The sequence below is a fragment of the Achroia grisella genome, unplaced genomic scaffold, assembly GCF_030625045.1.
Source record: "Achroia grisella isolate CSIRO2021 unplaced genomic scaffold, CSIRO_AGI_Agris_v1 utg546, whole genome shotgun sequence".
Taxonomy (NCBI): domain Eukaryota; kingdom Metazoa; phylum Arthropoda; class Insecta; order Lepidoptera; family Pyralidae; genus Achroia; species Achroia grisella.
This window is the reverse complement of record NW_026712931.1, coordinates 1,227,562-1,249,064: the sequence shown is the minus strand read 5'-3', so window position 1 is coordinate 1,249,064 and position 21,503 is coordinate 1,227,562. Positions and strand designations below refer to the sequence as shown.

The 21,503-nt window shown below is 32.4% G+C and overlaps 2 protein-coding genes across 2 annotated transcripts in view; both read left to right on the top strand.

Moving 5' to 3' along the window:
- The window catches only part of LOC131848141 (ATP-binding cassette sub-family G member 1), a 73,284-nt gene that overhangs the window by 46,794 nt on the left and 4,987 nt on the right, over positions 1-21,503 (top strand). Inside the window, exons 3-6 of the mRNA XM_059197905.1 lie at positions 6,449-6,569; positions 9,241-9,498; positions 19,636-19,822; positions 21,146-21,260. Of these exons, the coding sequence (XP_059053888.1) occupies positions 6,449-6,569; positions 9,241-9,498; positions 19,636-19,822; positions 21,146-21,260 (681 nt within the window). The remainder of the gene's footprint in view (positions 1-6,448; positions 6,570-9,240; positions 9,499-19,635; positions 19,823-21,145; positions 21,261-21,503) is intronic.
- LOC131848142 (uncharacterized) lies at positions 13,104-13,903 on the top strand. Its single transcript, XM_059197906.1, has one exon. It carries the CDS (start codon positions 13,151-13,153, stop codon positions 13,901-13,903), a length of 753 nt encoding a protein of 250 aa, XP_059053889.1. The 5' UTR covers positions 13,104-13,150.

The following is a 21,503-nucleotide window of genomic DNA, read 5'->3' as shown; positions in this document are numbered from 1 at the left end:
TTACTCATTATTATTTAGAGCAAAGTCTAAAATATTAGAATAATGGAAAAAATGCCTATTTGTGTAAGGCACTATATAAATATAAATAATTCGATTTCATATGATTTAATGTCAGTATTGTATAAAATACTGTAGTTTCTTTAGTATATAAAAAAACCTTTAAGTATTAAAAATAAACGTTATCAAGAGAATAATATGGAATTGCCAATACAAAATTAAACAAAACATAAATTATTACAAATCGTAATTTGAATTAAAAAATAACGATAAGGAAATTTGGCAACTTCGTTACAAAATTTAATTAACATTTCTAGCTATAAGCTAATTTAAGAGAAAATATAGATATCAAATTCATATTACTTTATTCAGTCTTAAATCCAAAGTGTTACAAGTCTTATCATGCAATAAATCATTCCATTAGTCAAAAAAGTAAATAATCATTACAATAAAATCAAGTCACCATTACGTTAAAATTAGTTTATTGGTGAATTATAAAATCAAATAATACACTAGAGAGATCCGTGGCTTAGTGTTTTACTTTCTTGATTCACACCCAAGATGCGATTTATTCACATACACAAAAACATACTTGTGTCAATTTATGTGTCTGACTGACTCGCCGATGAAGGAACCAACGATGTCAAACTAAAAATTAACCTGAGAGACGGGCGGTTGGCTCTCCCCTTGTAATGTTTGATTCAATACGCTTACTCACCAGCTTAGGCATTGACCAGCTATCGCTATCTCTATCGTTTTATTAACTATAATAACATTCTAGGCATACGCATTTATAAATAGCAACTTCGTCTTTCTACGTTTTTACCTATTTTTAACTTTTAGTCAGACCATGCTTAATAAATGGGATCTTATTCTATACAACACTTTTTTGAATTCGCAACTGTAGTTCCTGGTATCATTACGTTTAACCAACTAAATAAAGATTTCAAAATAGTATTCAGGTACTTGGCTAAGTAAACAGAATATAACTAAGTCGTGAAAAGCTGTACAACTTGGAATATATTAATTACTATAGGCTCATTAGTCTTATCAGCAATTAGTACACATATTATGCATTTATCTATAAAAAACTTTTTTTTACGTTCGAATTATCATGAAGATTATGTAAAAAGTTCGTAACCTGACCTTTCGATAAACTATTTAGTAAATAAAAGTATAACTGACTTTGAACCAATAACATTAATAATCGTAGTTGCAAAAAATATAATGAAATAATAAGTCGTATTATATAATCAATGTTAAGGTTATTGGAGGGACACGCTAGAAGTGTAGCCATTTTCTACAATAGTAACACCACATGATATCTGTCAAATCCATTATTGATTTCATAATGAAATCTTCTATGAATAAATATTATAAAAGGTTTCTTAAAGTTTTAAATATACGATGGCGAAATGGCGATTTATCTGATATTTCAGAATATCGGAACTATTAAATTTAAGTAGACGCATGGGTTCATCAAGCTGAGTGCCGAGTAATTCAAGTGGATAGAAAGCGCCGGATTTTTATGCGGTAAATTAAAGAGCGGAACTGTCAAACTTCAGCTTCCTTTTCGCCATTTTCTTCCTCGATATATCTTTCCGCAGAAGGTGTTTATCTATTCTCCAAACTACATTCGCTAGGGAGATGTCAGCCTATCCTGTGGACTTACATTTATTACAAAGATTAACGTATACAAATATATGTATGGAAGTATGGAATATTTTGCATACGTGGACATTTTGTACACTTTGTGTCCCATACAAAGATCCTATTAGATATTCCTACTAAAAATCTCACTGTATTTAAAAGGATCGACGTCTAGAAGGTACCAAAACGTCGACCCCTGAGTTAACTCAACACGAGGGGCCAGGGTCGAGTTATCTATGAAGACCTGAGGTCTAGTTTTTTTTAGTCCAACTTAATGCAAAGGTGTCACAGGCGTTACAATTTATTTTGTGATGTTTCTAGTGCTGCTCATGATCCTATATTGCCATCACGTGGGCCGTAAAAAATATTATTGATTTACAAGATTTAGTTTGTCAAGATAGTGAAGAAAGATAACTGTATTTAGATAATTATATTTATTATTTTGATTTATTAGAAGTAAAGAGAATTAATGTCCAATGTCATGTCTATGGTTACTGAAAAAAATAAATTATCCATAGATTGATGAATCATAACCTAACTAGCTTTATTTTTGTAGTTATATAAATATATCAATGTTTTAATTATTTTTATGTAAGTGCATTATGAGACTTTGCCCTCGGCAGTTAGAATATGAACTAACCATTGTTAACCGCATCCGTTATCATTTAATGTAATTGAAATATTCTATATTTACGCAGAATGTGCACTAACTATTCCCACGTAATCGTCCGCGTGTTATAGTGGTATCTTGGCTAAATAAAGAAAAAATATTCAATAATCTAAGTCAAAATTTTCATCTCACCTTCCAAGCTCTTACGACTCTATTTTCGCATTACAAAGTAGCCTATCTCCTTTCTCAGGATCTAGACTATCTGTGTAACAAATTTCATAGTAATTTTGGCGTGAAAGCGAGAGAAACAGATTTAATTTCCCATTTATAATATTAGTAAAGATAACCATTCACTGATTAGTGAATGGTTATGGTGAGAGAATTGTAGTCTACTACTATTTCTTTTACATGTTTGGTACATTAGGTACATGAGTACGTACCCATATATATGGTATATGCAGGTTGGTACTCATGTACCTAACGGAAATGGAATTAAACCAAATAATGCTACTGCTAATCCATTAATAATAGTGATATGTACGTATAAATTCATTATTATATCATTATCGATGTCAAGTGGCACATAGTAAAACTTTAACTAATCAATTTACAGATAACTTAATTAATAACATGTTTATACGCTAGAGGGAAATTATTTTAGATTCCAGTACATACCGGTCTTTTATTATCGATATATCGATAAAAGAAAAATTGGTAACTCCGAATTTACAAGTGTTTTCAAATCAAATGTCGAGTTTTTTCGGCAAAGTCTGAACTGGTTAGACAAATGTTGGTTTAAAAATATTTGTAGAAGTTCTAGAAAGGGCTGGTAATGCATGTGTCGTTCATAGGTACGCCTGAAACACCAGGGTAAGGTAACCGATTTCCATCAGATGGGCCGAATGATTGTTTGTCACTTACGTAGTATAAAAAAGAAGCAATTTCAAGGAAATGAAACTTTCTAAAGGTGGGAGAATAAGAAGTAATTGTAAGAAAATAAATAAAAACATCAATTTAAATTTCTCTTGCAAACTGTTCGTAAACAAAATCAATTTCTTAACACTTATATGTTAACAAAGAATGTCAACTTTGATACATTATTTAATGCTCAGGCGGGGTGAAGGTACGGATCGGCTAGTTTTTATATAAAAAAAAAATAATACATTTGTATAAAAAATTTTGATTTTATGAGAAAACCAAAAATAAAAATATCAGAAAAAATGAAGTAAATCGCGGACAGGCGTTGTCACACGATTCGATAGACGAATCTTCAACTGAGAGCGTCGATCATTTCCATTGAATTACGCCGCGAGTAAAAGTTTGGGTCACAATTAGTATGTTATATCGAAATATAACGTAACATTGTAAGTAGGTTCCTATTTATAGGTTGTCTGTCCACTTGACACACATTGGCCTTTATCAGGCATATGGTCTTGAATATTGAAAATGATTTATCTATTTTATTGATATAATTTCTCAAAGCTCTATTATGTTATCGATGATTTGCAAGTTCACGACATTTATATCTGTGACATAACATAATATATTAATATCGGAGAGTATTTATTGCGCGCACTTACGTCCTGGTTGCAGTATTGTGTCAAGGTGACCACCACTGAGCCAATTATCACTACGTCATATTATCACACACAAATAATACTATCCACTAACATACATATCCTTCTTTATGTGTCGCATATAATATGTCTAATTTAAATGCTATAAATCACAATATTTGACACAGGATCAGTTAGGTCGATCTCATAGACAAATTGGTGCGTGACGAGACGCATGTTCATAGTAGTTGTCTAAGCCTAGACTTTGTATGGAGCCGTTTGCGTACTTTCGTCTCACGATCTTATTTTAGATGCCAAAGGCAGTGTAACCACATAATACGGATTGGACTGTAAAAAAGACATGTCCATGGGTAATTGCTTATACTCCAAGAAATTACAGGATACAGAGTTATGACATCATCCAATATCCACTCTAAGTAATTTTACTTTCAATTTGACCCTTCGACAGATTGACATCTTGCAATAAAAGCTGCCTGGTGGCTGCAAAAGATGAACCAGAGTAATCTAATATTAGATTACAATCAGTAAATATAGCCAATATATAATAGAGGTAAATTTTGTGACTTCTTGAGGTTGTAGGGGGTAATCTTTAGATTTACTGACCCGATTTTGTAAATTCTTCTACCAATAGAAAGCTACGTTAATTGTGAGTGTCATAGCACCAACAGGAGCGGAGCTGCAATGAAAAATGCAGTAACAAGGGAAATGTAACAGAGACGAAATTGTGCGGGTCAGCTGGTGTTTATTATATTATAGTAATCTATGAAAACAAAATGTACATTATTATGCATACTTATTAATATATCTCAATTATTTTTCAATATAATATGGTTTTTGCATCATTTACATTTTTACTATTGTCTCCTTAAAAGTGAAATCGAGTTCATTCTCTACTGTTGTAGAGAAACTACATATATCACATTGAAATAAATTTAACAACTAGTGTATTACAATACTGATCTATATAAACATTGTATTCGTAAGTATAGAACTCAAGTAGTAACAATATACAAGAAACGCTATCAAATAAATAAATCCACTCATATAGACATTTCCCATAATACATGACAAAATTTTTTCAGGTAAATTGATTATAATATAGTAAGAAATATTATTCATTAGTTACTTATATACTACAAAACAATTTTGGTTTTAGTTAGTTGATTTGAACTAACTAATATTAGGAACTAATAGTTCCTAATATTAGTGTCGGAATTGTAAAACCAAACACAGTCTACAACTTTATAATATCAATATAGATAATATATATATAATTTATGAATACTAATATGAACACATGTTAATAATTTATGAATAATAACATACAACTACTTATTTAACATCGACTTCACTTTTACAGTTAATCCTTGAAATTCAAGAATTTCTGTCACATTTGCTTAATTTACGCTGACGGTACAAAATCAGAAATATTGTTAATACTTTATAGAAATCAGTAAGAGGTGAATATAATTAATGTCCTCCGACATATAGAACGTGTGACCTTTACTCACAAAATCATATAATTTGGTCAGTGAATGTATAAGCAATGATATTTCATGTGACTGATTATATAGACGGCCTCGGTGATCTAGTAGTTTTGCACACCGCTTTACTTCCCATGGTAGCAGATTAGATTCCACGATGTAAACAATGATTATTTGTATTGGTCTGGTTGTTTTCTATATATATCATGTATGTATTTACGAAGTAAAAAATATATTTAAGAAGTTCTATCATTGTAAGTAGACAACTCTTAACTTAGGTCTAGATGCCGATTGTGGCGTGAACTGTCTAGGATTTTATTATTATATAAACACTAAAATGATGCAAACAAGCATCTGGCTCGCCTGATATTATGTGTAGCTTTTGGTGACGTAGTAGATAGTGAATTTACACAATAATTCACGAGTTAACTCTTTATCCTAGGGCGTAGATAGAAAGGTTGAATTGTGTAGTTTAAAAAGTGTCTTTATAAATAGACGGTGGAATGGAAAATCGTATTTTAATTATTGTATCAATAGCAATCAATAATTAATAACAATAAGTAATGTGTATTGTCAAATTTATTGTTACAGTGTAGTATATTTAAAGTACTGTATATCCAAAAAAAACATACTGTAAGTACTTTACGGTTTAAGAACTATAAATTAATTTAAATCAGCTGGTCAGATGTAGTAAATTATTCATGTATTCAGATGACACAATCTGGTTCCTATCTAAATTTAGCAAAACCTATTTATAAGAAACAATTATTTTATACGCGAAACTCGTTCGCACACCGAAAGCATCTATTATCACACAATTCGGATACTTATTGCAGATTTATTTCTGGCCTCGTTCAATATTTATTCTTGAAATAGGCAATGAACTAACCGGTACCAAGTTATATCGCTTTGATAAAATCTAACATGTAATCAAAATACAACTGATACAACTGATCTATACATGGCATATATATTATTATGAGAAAACTATTATTTAGGGATTTTATCGAAATGCTCGTAAAAAGGCCTAAAATAATTATTGACAGATTTTTTGTGTTTGTGAGTTTGGCCGCACTAAGTAGTCCTCAATATAAACAGACATTATGTATTAATTCATATTTTTGTTACAGGCAAACGAAAAGAAGTTATAAAAGGCGTAGACGGAAAATTTTCATCTGGACAGCTTGTAGCAATCATGGGTCCTTCCGGTGCCGGCAAGAGTTCGCTTCTCAATGTTATATCTGGATACAGGTCAGTATTCAACTCATATTGACTGAGTAACAAAAAATAAAGAGCGTACTTTCGTTGTATTCAAGCGGTAAACGGTAAACGGGGAGATCGAGTGGAAGATTATAGGTTATCCTATCATCTTCACTTGAGTACGTTAGTGTGACAACCACAAAAGTGATGCCATTCCTTTGTATGCTAAAGAAGAATTTCCACTTTTTATTTTGGTTTGTCAAATGAGGTAAATAATTAGCCATAGAGGCACACAATAATATTTTAGTCAAATTTGTCATTATACTATTCAATGATACTCAACGTTTTAAAATTAAAGAATACAAAATAAAATATCGGCTTTTATAATGCAAAGTTGTTCCCGGAAAAGTTATGAAATTATAATATTTCATCAGCACGTTAAACAATTTGTATTATAAAATAATATGATGGTATGGTTGTTATTCGGGTTGCAAATTGAAGCGTTTTGTGGCTTCAAGTTTGGTAAAAAGTTGGTAAAAATTAAAAAGAAATATTATTTATATTTCTTTTTAATTTTTTGCGGCCCTTGTACAACTATTCTTTTTTTAACTTTCTGTATATTGTTTGCTCACTTTGCTACTTGCTATATTGTATGGCGTTCTTAATAAAATAAACATCTTTGTAGCAAAGTTCAAATAAATAATTTAATCACTTCTCTATATAATTATACATACCTTTTGTATAACTTTGTATTAATGCGGCCCTTGAAGTTCAGATATGTACAGACAAGACATTGTGTCTTTGAAATTTCTGTCTGTCATTTTCATGCTTATTATTCATTCTATTAGCTTATTATACAAATCATTATCGTTTATTATTTGTTATTTGTAATTACTTCTATGTTTAATTTGCTTTCATAGCAATGACGGAGCATCGTAACGTATGCTGTCATTATTTAATAAATATTAATAGGAATTTTAAAATCTTTACAAGGTTGCAAACTTGCTTTAGTAAATATATAATAAAAGTAACTATTGCAAATATTGTACGTAGAGGTATAGGTAGATATTTAGGTAAGAAGGTAAGTGTTTTATTTAACATCGTTGTTCATCATACATTATTATTTTAACTTATCTTATGTCCACTATCTAACAAATAATTTTAACCTATCATATCCAACCAATATTTTCCATGAAATAGGACCCTAGCTGGATTTTTCAATATTGTCGTTTATCGTAGATATTTTAGAATTGAAATGACAAATGATGATTGACTGATTTATTAACCAGTTATAGGAATACTAAAACTAATTAATACTAATACTAAGGCTAATTTTTAAGTATTTAGAAATTTGCCTTAATATAAACGTTTATACAGATTTTGTAGGGTGTAGTTTCGTGGCTGTGCCTTATAACTCCTGAAAACTAAGGTACTTTCCATATCTTAATCAAATGACCGTAAATTCTTTTAACACATTTTAAAGTGCATTAAGACATATTAATAGATACAAATATACATAACAACATGTATTTTTGTTAGCAAAGAAACAGCCTTTACTTATGTTGAGTTTAAACGTAGTGGGAGTTTGTGGTAGGAATTATAAGTGACACGATTGTGGTGTGCTCTATGTGCTGCGAATGATTAATCACTGCTTACGAGATGTTGAAGTTAGCCATGTACCCTGGCATGTTTTGTCTGAATGCTGTCACAGATATTTTGCTAACTATTCATATACTATTCTTCACTGATTCATACTATTTTTGGATTTTGTGTTTACAATCTCGTCTTCCTCCTTTAGTCCTTAGGATTCGAAGGCTTACAGTTGGTAAAATTTCCAAACCTCCATATTCAAATGAGTCAGAATTTCAGGTAGTTTTTAAACAATAGTGTTTATCAATAGTATATACACTTACATTCGTGGTTTCGTTAGCTTTTTTAAATTAAAACATAGCCTATGCGCGTCATAATTATATAAACTACTGTCAGCCGTTTTGTCAGGGAAAGTTAAAAAAATGAACAAACAGACTTTCTTAGTTCTAATATTAGTGATTTTGTAGACACTAAGACATTATCTAAACATATCTTTACTTTTAATCAAGAAAATTAGCTTATGTAATTGTCGAGTAGGTACTCATCTCATAAAAACGAAATTCTGATTGATCTACCATTTTTTTCTCGAAAATAATTGAAAACGATTTTTAGTGACAGAAACCCACTAGGCTTTATTATTTGCAACGTATTTTTACTTTATGAGGTTGATTCATACGGTCTCATGTGAAAACCGTGATGAACAACTACTGCTGAATTCATCACGATAAGTTCTGTGTGTCTTTATAACTAACCTAACTGGCCCCTATCGAAGGCATTAAAAATTATTGTAATTAGCACAGCATACAGCCCAATAAGACCTTGCTTTCCACTTTTTATTTTGAGAATGAGATTTTTTTTATATCATTAGAATGAAAAACAAGCTGACGATCCTCTTGATAACTTTGTTACCGTCGCCTATAGGTATACATGCACAGCTACGACGTCATGTTATCAATACCGGAGGAATAATGTTATATTTCCTATCCTGTAATTTCACCACACTATCTCACTCTTCAACTAAAAGCAAATAGGTTGATAGAGGCACCCATTCATTCAAAGTCTTCACTTCATTGTAGTTATAATTTTATTTAAGTGTTTGCAAGTTCTAATTTTTGTTTTTAATTTTTGCCAGGTCCGCAGGCGTTACAGGTGCTCTTTTGGTGAATGGTCTGCCAAGAAATGAGCATCAATTTCAGAGGTATTCATGTTACATCACTCAAGAGGATTTGCTCCAACCCCTACTAACTGTTCGCGAAGCAATGGACGTTGCTGCCAAGTTGAAAATATCTAAAGGCGGAAAAGTCCATTCGGAAGAAATACTTCAGGAGCTGGGTCTGTTGGAGCATCAACATACAAAGACTGATCGATTGTCTGGTGGTCAGAAAAAGAGGTAAGCTTTTAGTATCTCTTGATGCATTATAATCATACGGAATGGATTCAGACTTTACGGTCTCGGCGATCTACCGATTACTCTGCATTATATGCATTATTCCAAATGGTTTCAAGTTCAATTGTTGCACAATATTTGTATTCATGAGTATGATGTTTTGGTATTATTACGGGGTGTTTTGTATAAGTATTACTCGTATATATGTAAATACAAAAGTATTTCCATCAGTTGCTTAGTACTAATAGTGAAAGCTTTACTTAGCTATATTATATTGTTAGGATTATTATAATTAATTACTTATTGGATACTTTTTTAATGATTCCTCATTCTTCATTTGACTGTATATTTATGTCTTAAGCGTCATATTCTCCCCCTTATTAAAATAATTACGAAACAAAAGAACAATAAATAAATGATAATTAGAAACTATCTAGTAGAGATGGGGCGATGGGTAATTTCTCCAAAATTCATAATTTACTTTATTGTTTGAATCTGTAAACAATTCAAACCTACAATCCATAGAACTTCATAGGTTAGATTTGTTTTAATAAAGTAAGGTACTATTATGCGCCTTATAGCACGGTGCAAGTGACAGGCATACAAATCAGAAAACGTAGGTCATCTACGAACGCTGACTGTGTTTAACGTAACAATTGATTGCGGGAAAATTACAATATATATGACTAATAGATTGACATTGAATACAAAAATCTAACAAATGCAGTTCTTTTATAAATAAATTTATTAAAATGTCATACGCTGTTCAGTTAGGTACACGTACAGATAGATACTGCTATCTGCCTATACTCGCGAAATATCTGGTTCAAATTATTAGTAGTTATATTTTAGGTATGTATTGGTAAATTTACTAAATCAAAAAAAAAACATTGTGAAATCTGAAAAATTATTTTTATAGTTTCATTTCCTTTTGATTGCAATAAATTCTATTAAGTATGCTTAATCGCTTAATAATTGACACCGAAATGAAATCTTGACTATAAAGTAAAAATAATATGTAAGCAACATATCATTTATATTTTACATTTAAGATTTTCTCAACAATCTACAATATTAGAACAATGTAACAATTATAACCAAGCCAAATAAAATATACATATCATTCTATAGTACAGATATAATGTAGTAATACATTCTAAGACTTTACACTGGTCTTACCACTTCACACCAGGCTGGAATTTCAAATATCTTATATGTACCTTAGAAACAATTTTTTCTTTATAAAAAATGTTAATAAGAAGACATAAAATGTAATTTTATTATTTCTATATAATGAACTAATGCGGTTAGTAATCTAGGATTTCACACTGACCTTCCACATTTTACAATGAGTTAGCATTTTATACAAAACATATTTATTTGTTTAAATAATAATTAATTAGTTTAATATAATTTGTGTCCACGTGAAATGAAATAATCGTATTTATTTATGATGAAAAAAATACATTCTATTTTTAAATGAAATGTTCTATTATATATTCTAAATTAAAAATTTAGAAAAGCAATTGTTGTACTATATAGGTAGTCTAAATATAAATTTTAGAATATGACTATAGATATAATAGAACAAATATAATAGAAATTTAAGTGACTATACTATGTAGCTTTAGTAAATTTTTGGACAGTGGACATTCTACGAACCATGGCTGAATATAATAATTTATATATGTTAGATATTATATACATCAATAATACCTATTAAATTAAGTTGTAAATTGCTAGTTACCTACTTCACCACGCATTTCAAAATACATCTCTATTCTTCCAATCAATCAAACCTAATATGTGATTTATGTGACTCGACGCCCATGCAATAGACGTTGCACTATTTAGGTTGCTATTGCTAGCCATTCATTATTATTTTAGTACCTACCTGCTTTATTGACATAATGCGGAACAAGAAGCGGCCATTCACCTAGGGCGTTGCACTCAAGGTAGTATTTATCGATTTTATAATCTCATGTGACTCATTGGATGCACTCTGTGAATTAAAATCTACTCTGTGATCCGGTGAATTTATTTGAATAAAACTGTTGAAACGAAACCTATATTGCAAATTCGTAATATACGTACTTACGTATTATTGGTGGCTTACAACTCAGACTTTAGTGGTTTATACTACTCAGTGGTTTACAAGAGTCTTCATTTTACTTCACCTCTGAATTCTTTCAAATTTAGAGACAAACAAAACATTGTGTTTCTTCAGTGAAGGAGACACAGATATTAAACTAAAAATTAGTCCGAGAGACGATGATCGGATCACATGCACTACGATATCAACCTTTTTTCTTTAATGGATGATAACGGTATACGCTGGCTGGGCACCAGAGGAGGATGATAAGATGATCATAAGGTTAGGTTAGTTAGGTTCATCATGACAAATTTATGAGGAATTTTCATTATGGTTTCCAGGGGGAACTACGTGGAGGCGACAAATTACGTGGCTAATCCTTTCGAACCAGTAATTCCCCTGTTACTTCGCTCAACAAACTAAATAAACAAACTCTTCAGCCTTATTATATTAGTATAGATACAATTTCTAAGGGTCAAATTATATAATATAACAATAACTAATATTATTGTTATAACAGTTATCTTACAGCAGTGGTTCCAAAGTGTCTGAAAGACAACATTTTATTTTATTTGTTTCAAAGAATAAGCTGTTATGGTATTTTCATCCATAATGTCGAAAGAAGAAACTAATATATTTTATGTCATATGTTTGCAATAACAAATGAAAAACGGGTATAATGGAAATATTTTTTTTTGTTAGATATGCTGTATAATTTTTTGTCTTAGAATAGAACAGTTGTTTTATTTGTTCAAAACTTGACTTCTTTGTTTAAACTTAAATTTAAGAATTTTTGAATGACTATTCTATTTTTTATACTAATGCTTATTTGGAATAATTGTGGTTATAAAAAGAAATGCGCGTTCCTCTTTTAAAAAACATTAACTTTACACTTTTAAGTTGAAATGTGTGATTACAAATTACCAACTAGCACTAATTCATTATAGTCAAAACATTAAATACTCAATAAACAGATTAAGTAACTAAATACGGCATAGAAACCAGGCGTAGTGATTAGAACAGACTAGTCCCTAGAAGCACTGGTTCAAGAGTATGACGGATGAGCCAGCTTTCACTGTGTTCGAACATGTTTTAGGGAGCAGAACATTTATTTGTTATTATTTTCCATAAAAAAATATGTCAGTATAGTTAATAAAGTAACATTTTTACTTGAAATAGAAGCAAGATTTACTGACTACGCTAGCCACCTTCTAATTGGTAAATATCTCTGATTAACTGAATTTTGCTAGATTTCTTTGCCAGAATTGGGCGAAATCACATTGCTCTAAGATATCAGCCAAATACTTTATTTGAGAAATAGTTTCGTTTTCAACCAATTGCAACAATGTTTTTTTCTTATCAACACTACAATAATAATAATAATAAGTGTACTTAATATAATTCTTGAAATTCAAAATATACAATTCTTTCATTCCTCCTCCTTCATTTCACCGAACACTTTGGGAATCAATTTACTCATTTTTATGCACAAAGTATAATAGTATTAGTGATCTACCTGCAGTAGTATTATCTCCTTTACACTAGTCACTTTTAACAACTTCAATGGAGTCTTTGCAGCAGTCAATGGAACAGATGATGGAAAACTTCAACACAAGGATGGCAGCTTTCCAGGATGGTCTTGATAAAGCCGGTGCCTCACCGGTTAGCTTGGCCTCGCTTGCATCTGATTTCTCACGCTTCAAATCCTTAATCGGTGAGACACTTCGAAACCTTCAGCAACAGGTGCGGGTTATTGCACAACAGCAGGATCGCCTTGAAATGAACAGTCGTCGCAAGATACTGTTGTTACATGGAATTTGTGAAAACAGTGACAGTAATTTAACAGTTGAAGTAACCAAGATCCTTGCTGAGAAACTTAAAATATCCATCCCAACAAACAGCATAAGCCGTACTCATCGCATGGGGCGAATAACCAGTGGAAAACCTCGCCCCATTCTGGTCAAATTTCATAGCATAGAGGATAGAAATAAAGTCTGGATGGCGAAAACTGGGCTCAAAAGTAGCGGCATCACAATATCAGAGTTTCTCACTAAAGTAAGACATGAGGCTTTCATGAATGCTCGTAAACACTTCGGCGTGTCTAAGTGCTGGTCACACAACGGGGCCGTGATGATCATTGGGGCAAATGGTCAGAAACATCGAGTGTGTTCAGTTGGTGAGGTTAACAGACTTATTAATTTGTCGCCGATTGCTACTAAAAATGTGACGATTCCAGCAGCTAACCCGCCAGCGTCAGCCCTGAAGACATCGGAAACGGCAGGCTTAACACGTTCCAAACGCTTTGTGAAGAAGTGATTTGTTTTTGTACGCTGTTCAGTGTTGTATTATTATCGGTGGCAATATTATTCGCGTTATTCTGCTACACTCGTAACTTTTCGGTGGGTAGATTCAGTAGGTAAATATGTTTTATTATTATTTTTTTTATTATAGTCTTACGTTTAAATTTAGAAATATTTTCGAGTTTACCCGTTTTAATATTACACTTTAGATATATCAATCTACTTAAATTGTATGACAGTTGCAATATGCCAGTTTGATAGATCTGACATTTGACGGAGCTGTCATTATACCAATTATCTATGGTAACTTGGGCCAAATCAGGCTTAAATATGCCAAAAGTTCTTAAAATTACTATAGCAATTGGATTTTTTTTTTCTTTTTCTTTTATATCAATAATAATAATGTTGCCACCTATTATAAATTGTTGTGTTTATTTTCATATTATCATTGATTTCTTTTTGTATTTCATTAATCTCTTACTCCTACTACTGGCGGGTAGACGCGTTGATAAATTGTTTGCTTTTCTTATTATATACATATTTAGTAGAATATAACTATTTATATTCTATATTATTTTATATATATATATATATAATTTTTTTTTTTCTTTACACATATTTATGGATAGTGACTCTGATAATTCCTTTTATTCCGTATCGTATTCATCTAGTGAAGATAGTTTTCACAGCACACCTATTCCGTTAGATGAATTCTTAAATACTACTTTTACTGACCTCCCCAGGAACTTTAATGCAGTTCACATAAATGCACAAAGTATTCCTGCACACTTTACCGAAATGCTTGCTACATTTAATATAAATAATCTCCATGCTATCTTCGTTTCCGAGTCATGGCTGAAGCCATGTCTTCCTTCTGTCTCCTACACATTACCTGGTTTCCACTTAATACGTTGTGATCGCACTGGTAGGGGTGGTGGTGGTGTGGCCATATACCTTCGTTCCGATATTCCCTTTATTTTAATTAATTCCTCTCTCAGCACAAATCCTTGTAATGAATCTGAACATCTTTTTATCGAACTAACGCTTTCTCATTCTAAAATCCTTCTAGGTGTTTTTTATAGCCCGCCTACCGTTGATTATTTCCCCTCTTTTGAAAAACTCCTCGAAGACCTTATACCTACCTATAAGCATACTATCATTATGGGTGATTTCAACACTTGCCTTTTAAAAAATGACTCCCGTGCGAATCGCCTTAAATGTCTAGTCAATGCTTGTAACCTAAATATCCTACCCCTCCAAGCCACCCACTTCTTTCCTAGCTGCATTCCTTCCTTGCTTGACTTAATCCTAGTCTCATCACCTGATCACGTTGCTAAATTTGGTCAACTCCCTGCAGATGCTTTCTCTTTCCACAATCTCATTTTCCTTTCCTATAAAATTCGCCCTCCTAAATTTAAACGTAAGATCCTTATGCTGCGCAATTTTGGTGCCATTGACATAGATTGCTTGCGTAGGGACGCGTCGGAATGTGACTGGTCTGGTATAGGTACTCTATCTAATATCAATGATCAAGTTGAACATTTCAATAAACTGGTTTTAAACCTTTACGACAGACATGCTCCTATTCGCCCTGTCAGGGTTAAGCATTTGCCTGCTCCCTGGCTTACGGATGAGATCAAGACCTTCATAACTAAAAAAAACAACGCTAAGTCTAAGTTTAAGTCGGATCCTGACAAATATCGGGATGCTTATATTAGGGCCAGGAATCTCTGCAATAGGGTGTGTAGAGAGGCTCAACGACACCACATTCAAAAATCTGTCGAAAATGGTGATCCAGCCAAAGTCTGGAAATTTCTTAAATCACTGGGGGTTGGAAAACAATGTAATGATAATTCAGTGCATAATATTAATATTGAATGTCTCAATCAACATTTTTGTTGCTCTCCTACTATAGATATATTTGAAAAATCTACTACTTTACGTAACCTTTCTACAATTTCCAACTCTAATTATACTCCTTTTATCTTCGATCAATTGACCGATTGTGATGTTGAGAAGAGCTTGCTCTCAATTTCTTCGAATGCCGTAGGTACCGATAGCGTTAGTCGTAATATGATCTTGCCTATCCTTGATATCCTTTTACCCACCATTACCTTAATCTTTAATACGTCTCTTTCGTCAGGTATGTTTCCTTCAGTTTGGAAAGATGCGTTTATTGTTCCTCTTCCTAAATAGAAAATTCCTAGCTCATTCGCAGACTACCGTCCTATTTCTATACTCCCTTTCCTATCCAAAGCTCTAGAACGATTAGTTCAACAAAAGCTTAATTCGTTTCTATCTAAAAATAATCTTCTGAATTCTTTACAATCCGGTTTCCGATCTGGTCATAGTACGACTACCGCTCTCGTGAAAATCACTGACGACATTCGTTTCGGTATGGAGAACTCTAAACTTACTGCTCTCACTTTACTTGACTTCAGTAATGCTTTTAATACTGTAGATTTCGATGTTCTATTAGGTCTATTATCCTCTCTCAACATATCTCCAATGGCAATTGACTGGTTTCGTAGTTACCTGTTGGGGCGTCGGCAGCGTATTCGCATCGATGACGTTCTGTCTGCATGGTGTGACACGTCTGCTGGCGTCCCTCAGGGTGGTGTCTTATCTCCTCTTTTATTCGCCGTATTTATTAGCTCAATCACTTCCAAACTTCAATCTTCCTACCACCTTTATGCAGATGATCTCCAAATTTACTCTCAAGCAACCCTGGGTGATATTAGTCAAGCCATTACTAATATTAACGAAGATCTTGCTCGCATATCTGTTTGGAGCAAATCTTACGGTCTCGTAGTGAACCCCAAGAAGACACAAGTTATTCTTATTGGTAGCCCGAGGTATATTTCTAAAATCACTTGGAATGACCTACCGCCTGTGGTTCTCGATGGGGTTCTAATAGAATACAGTAAATCCGTTAAAAATCTTGGAATTATCTTTGATAATACTTTGTCTTGGTCTCATCAAATTTCCGAGGTTAGTAGGAAAATGTTTGCAGCAACAGGTGCCTTGAACAGATTGCGTAATTTCCTTCCCCTTGACACCAAAATTGCACTTGCTCACTCCTTGCTCCTTCCTATCCTTGATTACGCTGACTCCTGTTACTTGGATCTCACTGAGGAGCAATTAAACAAACTTGAGCGTCTTCAAAACTTATGTATTCGCTTCATATTTGGTCTTCGGAAATATGATCACATTTCACAGTTTCGTATTCAACTCAAGTGGCTCCCAATCCGTTTTCGTCGCAATCTACATATCCTATCTCTCCTTTATAACATTCTTTTTAACCCCGCCACTCCTGATTACCTTAAAAATTGCTTCCTATTTCTCAGTGAGAGTAGTTGTCATTCCTTGCGCAGCGTAAACAATCTCCGTCTTAGATTTCCCAATCACTCCACTTCCTTCTATTCAAAATCATTTTCTGTCCAGGCTGTTAGGTTGTGGAACTCGCTTCCCGCTCCTATTCGGCGCGCTCAATCTCTTGCTAGCTTTAAAGCATCAGTAAAAACTCATTTCCTTTCCCTTTAGTTCTACTTTTCCCTTTTCTTATAGTCCCTTTCTTTCCTTCAAACTTTTCATGGATATGTGTATTATTAAGTTTATGTATGTTTATGTATGTTTATGTAGGTATGTACATATGTATGTCTATTTAATATATATTTATGTATATTTGCATGTATTATTCATACCCATCTTAGTTGTATTGTCATTTGTACCACCTACTCTTTTTCTTATATTTTCACTGTCTACCTAAAGGTTGCCTGTAAGAGATTGCTTAGCGATAAGGCCGCCTTTTGTACTCGTCATTGTTATACATATTTTTATAGTAATTAATATTTTCTGTAACTGGTGCAAAAAAGTGTAAAAATAAAAATAAAAAAAATAAATCACTGTGCCGTAGTATCATAAAATAATAAGGAGCAATGTCAATTGATAATAGATAACCTCTATGATCTAATAACATTGTATTGTAACGATTATAAAATTTTATCAAAATATATCACTAAAGTATAGGTATACCTATAGGTATGTCACTTTTATTTATAAAAAATAAGTGCCAATTTGTAATGTAATAGAGATATTATGTAAAGAAACTAATGAAACTTCACAATGTCATGACCTATTTGATTTATTACCCGGATTTTTACACATCATGCCGTAAAATCAAATTTTGTTATGAAACGTAATGGCAATATTGCTAACAACTTGAAGATAGGTGGCAACGGTTGCCTATTTACATGAATATCACGTCATCGTGTGACTTCTACAGTACCTCATACGTTGTTATTCCGAAGGACTTGGGTGACATAGCTACCTCCGCATTTCCTGTAATTTTCCTGCCATATCTCACTCTTTAACCGAAACGCAGCTTATACTTTATACATGCCCTGGATTTCGGTTAAAAGGCGAGAATATACGTCCCCTACCCTAATCAAGTAGGTAAAAGTGTATCGCATAATTTCGATAAATAATTTAACCACGATGAAATATATAATTATATACTGTCCTATAAGCAATAAAAACAAGTACAATAGGCGTCAAGCAATTTACTACACAGTTATAAGTTCGTTTGAAACAATAAGCCACAAGAAAATTACAATGGTTAAAGATACCAGAAATCCTTGAGAAACAATGATTTGTTTCACATTACTACGTATTCTCAGTTTTTATCACAGTTTTGTATCTAATGTGCTTATTATTAGTTATTGTTACCTGATTAACCAAGTTTATTACCGTAAATAAATTTGTTGAACTCGATGTAAACAATTACAAAATAATAAACATAAAGAAGCCTGGAACACTTTTTAACTCTTTTCCATTATCAACTAATATTCTAGAGATGTCTCTAATCTGATTAGTTGATCTCTAGATCTATGAAATGACGACTAGTGCTTAGATCCTTCCAAATGAAAGAGAGTAATTAATGATCATTATGTTTGTTATTACCTAATTCGATAGATATTCTTTGCGGAGGATATTATCTCATTTTTGCGGTTATCAATGTGGTCTTTTATTATCGCCGATAAACACGTGAGTACATATTGAAGGAAATAAATATCAATACCCCTTGATCTATGTATTGGGATGGTCAGTGTTATACACCCACAGTTACCTAAACATATAGTCAGAATCTGTATATCAATAAATTAATATAAAGGAATCATGTGCAAATGAGTCTTTAAAAAAATTCATAATAATGTGTTTTATTAATTAATTAATAATAAAGTGCTAATAGAAATTCTTATATAATGAATTACTTATGTTTATGGCCGGATATCACAATCGTATTTTATTCAAGTTACAGGTGTTTTCCGTAAACAAAAACAGGTTATTCATACAGGAATATGTAGTTTATATACCTAGTTCTGCTGCTAAGCAACGGATTGGTTTGCTGTGTTGAGTTTAGTGAGATTTGGCAGTGAATTTGCATGGTACAGTAGCATTAGTTCTTAGAAATACTAATGAATAAGATTACTATTAAAGTCACAATAATTAATTCATCATGAATTCACCATGGTTCACAGAGGTACCTAATTTAAATTTAAATTACTGTATTATCAGGAGTGGTGCACTATTAGTTATAATATAATAACTAATAATCCTCTCTACCCTGTTATCATCTTAAATCAGATGGACCGTAAATTTATTGTCCATTCCATTCCATTGAAACATATTTTCATTATTAGTATGATAATAGACAATCATTAATATAATTATACAATGCATTTCCAGGTTATCAATTGCCCTAGAGATGGTCAACAATCCACCAGTATTTTTCCTGGACGAGCCAACTAGCGGTCTGGACACAGTAACCACAGTGCAGTGTGTCAAATTGCTAAAACAATTGGCGCGGCAAGGAAGAACTGTTGTGTGTACAATACATCAGCCAGCGGCGTCGTTACTAGAACTGTTCGATCAGGTGAAGTATTTTTTTTATTTGAATACATTTTAAAACACAAGTTCAACTTGTTGACTACCACAACCAAAGTATTTTTAGAAGTTTGTACGTTCGTTCTTGTTGTAGTAGTTATATTTGTCATAGTAGTTATATTAAATGTTAATTATACTCCTGTTAGATATCTCTAACAGAAGTATAGATAGATAGTGTGTAAATATTAAATATTTTTATCTATAGTTCAAACGAACTGAATACCAAGTCGATGCTATCCAAATAAAATGAAGTTCAAATAAAAAGTTGAGGCATCATATGTTAGTTCTCTGGAAAGGCAACGCATGAGTGATATCATAGGCGTTATGATAACATGATATCCGTGGTACTGTTCATGTATATAAGTGATAGTTACCACTTACCATTAGGTGGGCCATCAGCTTGTTTGTCATTCCCATCACATAAAAAAAGTCAGAATTAACTGTATATTTGTTCTTATCATTTCGTAATAGTGGAGACCGTGTAGGTATAAAAGCCTCATAAATTGTATTGAATTTTTACATACCAATGTAAGGTGTTAATTTGCTAAATTTAATTTAAGATTAATTATCGCCTTTATTTATGTTAATATTTGGGGTCGGGGCAGTAGGTAATTGAATCCGAATATAAAAGATGAGGTCAGAAAACAGACAACACTTACTTACCTTTGCTTCGTGACGATCGGGGTTAGTAGGATGAGTAATTATTATTGTTAGTCGATAATATTATTTGTCTATTCAAGTTAATTGGGCACAATATGTAGGTAAGAATAGGAATAAAATACCATTATGGATCAATTTGGTAGGGTTCGGGATTTGAAATAAATAATAACGATGGACGATTCATATATCGCCATCTAGTCCTAAGCTAAACAAAGCATGTATTAACACAGAAACACTCAGACCAATACAAATAATCATATTTGAAAATATAATGTTTGCACCGTGCGAGGAATCGAACTAGCAACCGTCGGACAGCTAGACCACAAAGACCGTCAACATACAGAATATTATTAAACATAAATAATAGTTTTTAATAGATAACTTTTTGCAAAGTCGCGGTTGACTTTGTAAAAAGTTTGTTTGTGCGTGTGTGTTTCGGTGGGTATAGCTTATTACAGCCGCCAAATAGTTTGGTTTGTGAGAAGAGAGAAGGTCTTAGTCTTCCAGTATCACGGGATCACGTGCGTCACATGATAACGGGGTGTCGATTGTGATGTGTGAAGGTTACTTGTACTTTTCCGGAATTGGTTTAAATCTACATGCGTACCGAATATGTAATTCTCTTAATAATTTAAATTACTATATTTTCTAGGTATACGTGATAGCGGATGGACGATGTATATATCAGGGCGACACTGCAGCTATGGTACCATACTTACAAAGCGTGGGAATGCCTTGTCCAAGACACCACAACCCAGCTGATTACAGTACGTATATTCTACATATGTTTTTGTGGCTTTGTCGATTTCAATTACGGTAAATTTTAGTCACTATTGATTTATACTAGTCTTGACTTAATAGATCGTACACTAGATTTATCTATATCCGAAATAGTCATCATTAAAAAAGATATAAATTTTCGTATTTACAATAAATGATCACCTCGACTTTGTTTGCGTGTGCTTTTTAATTAACAATGGCAGATGGGTGTAAACATAAAAAAATACTAA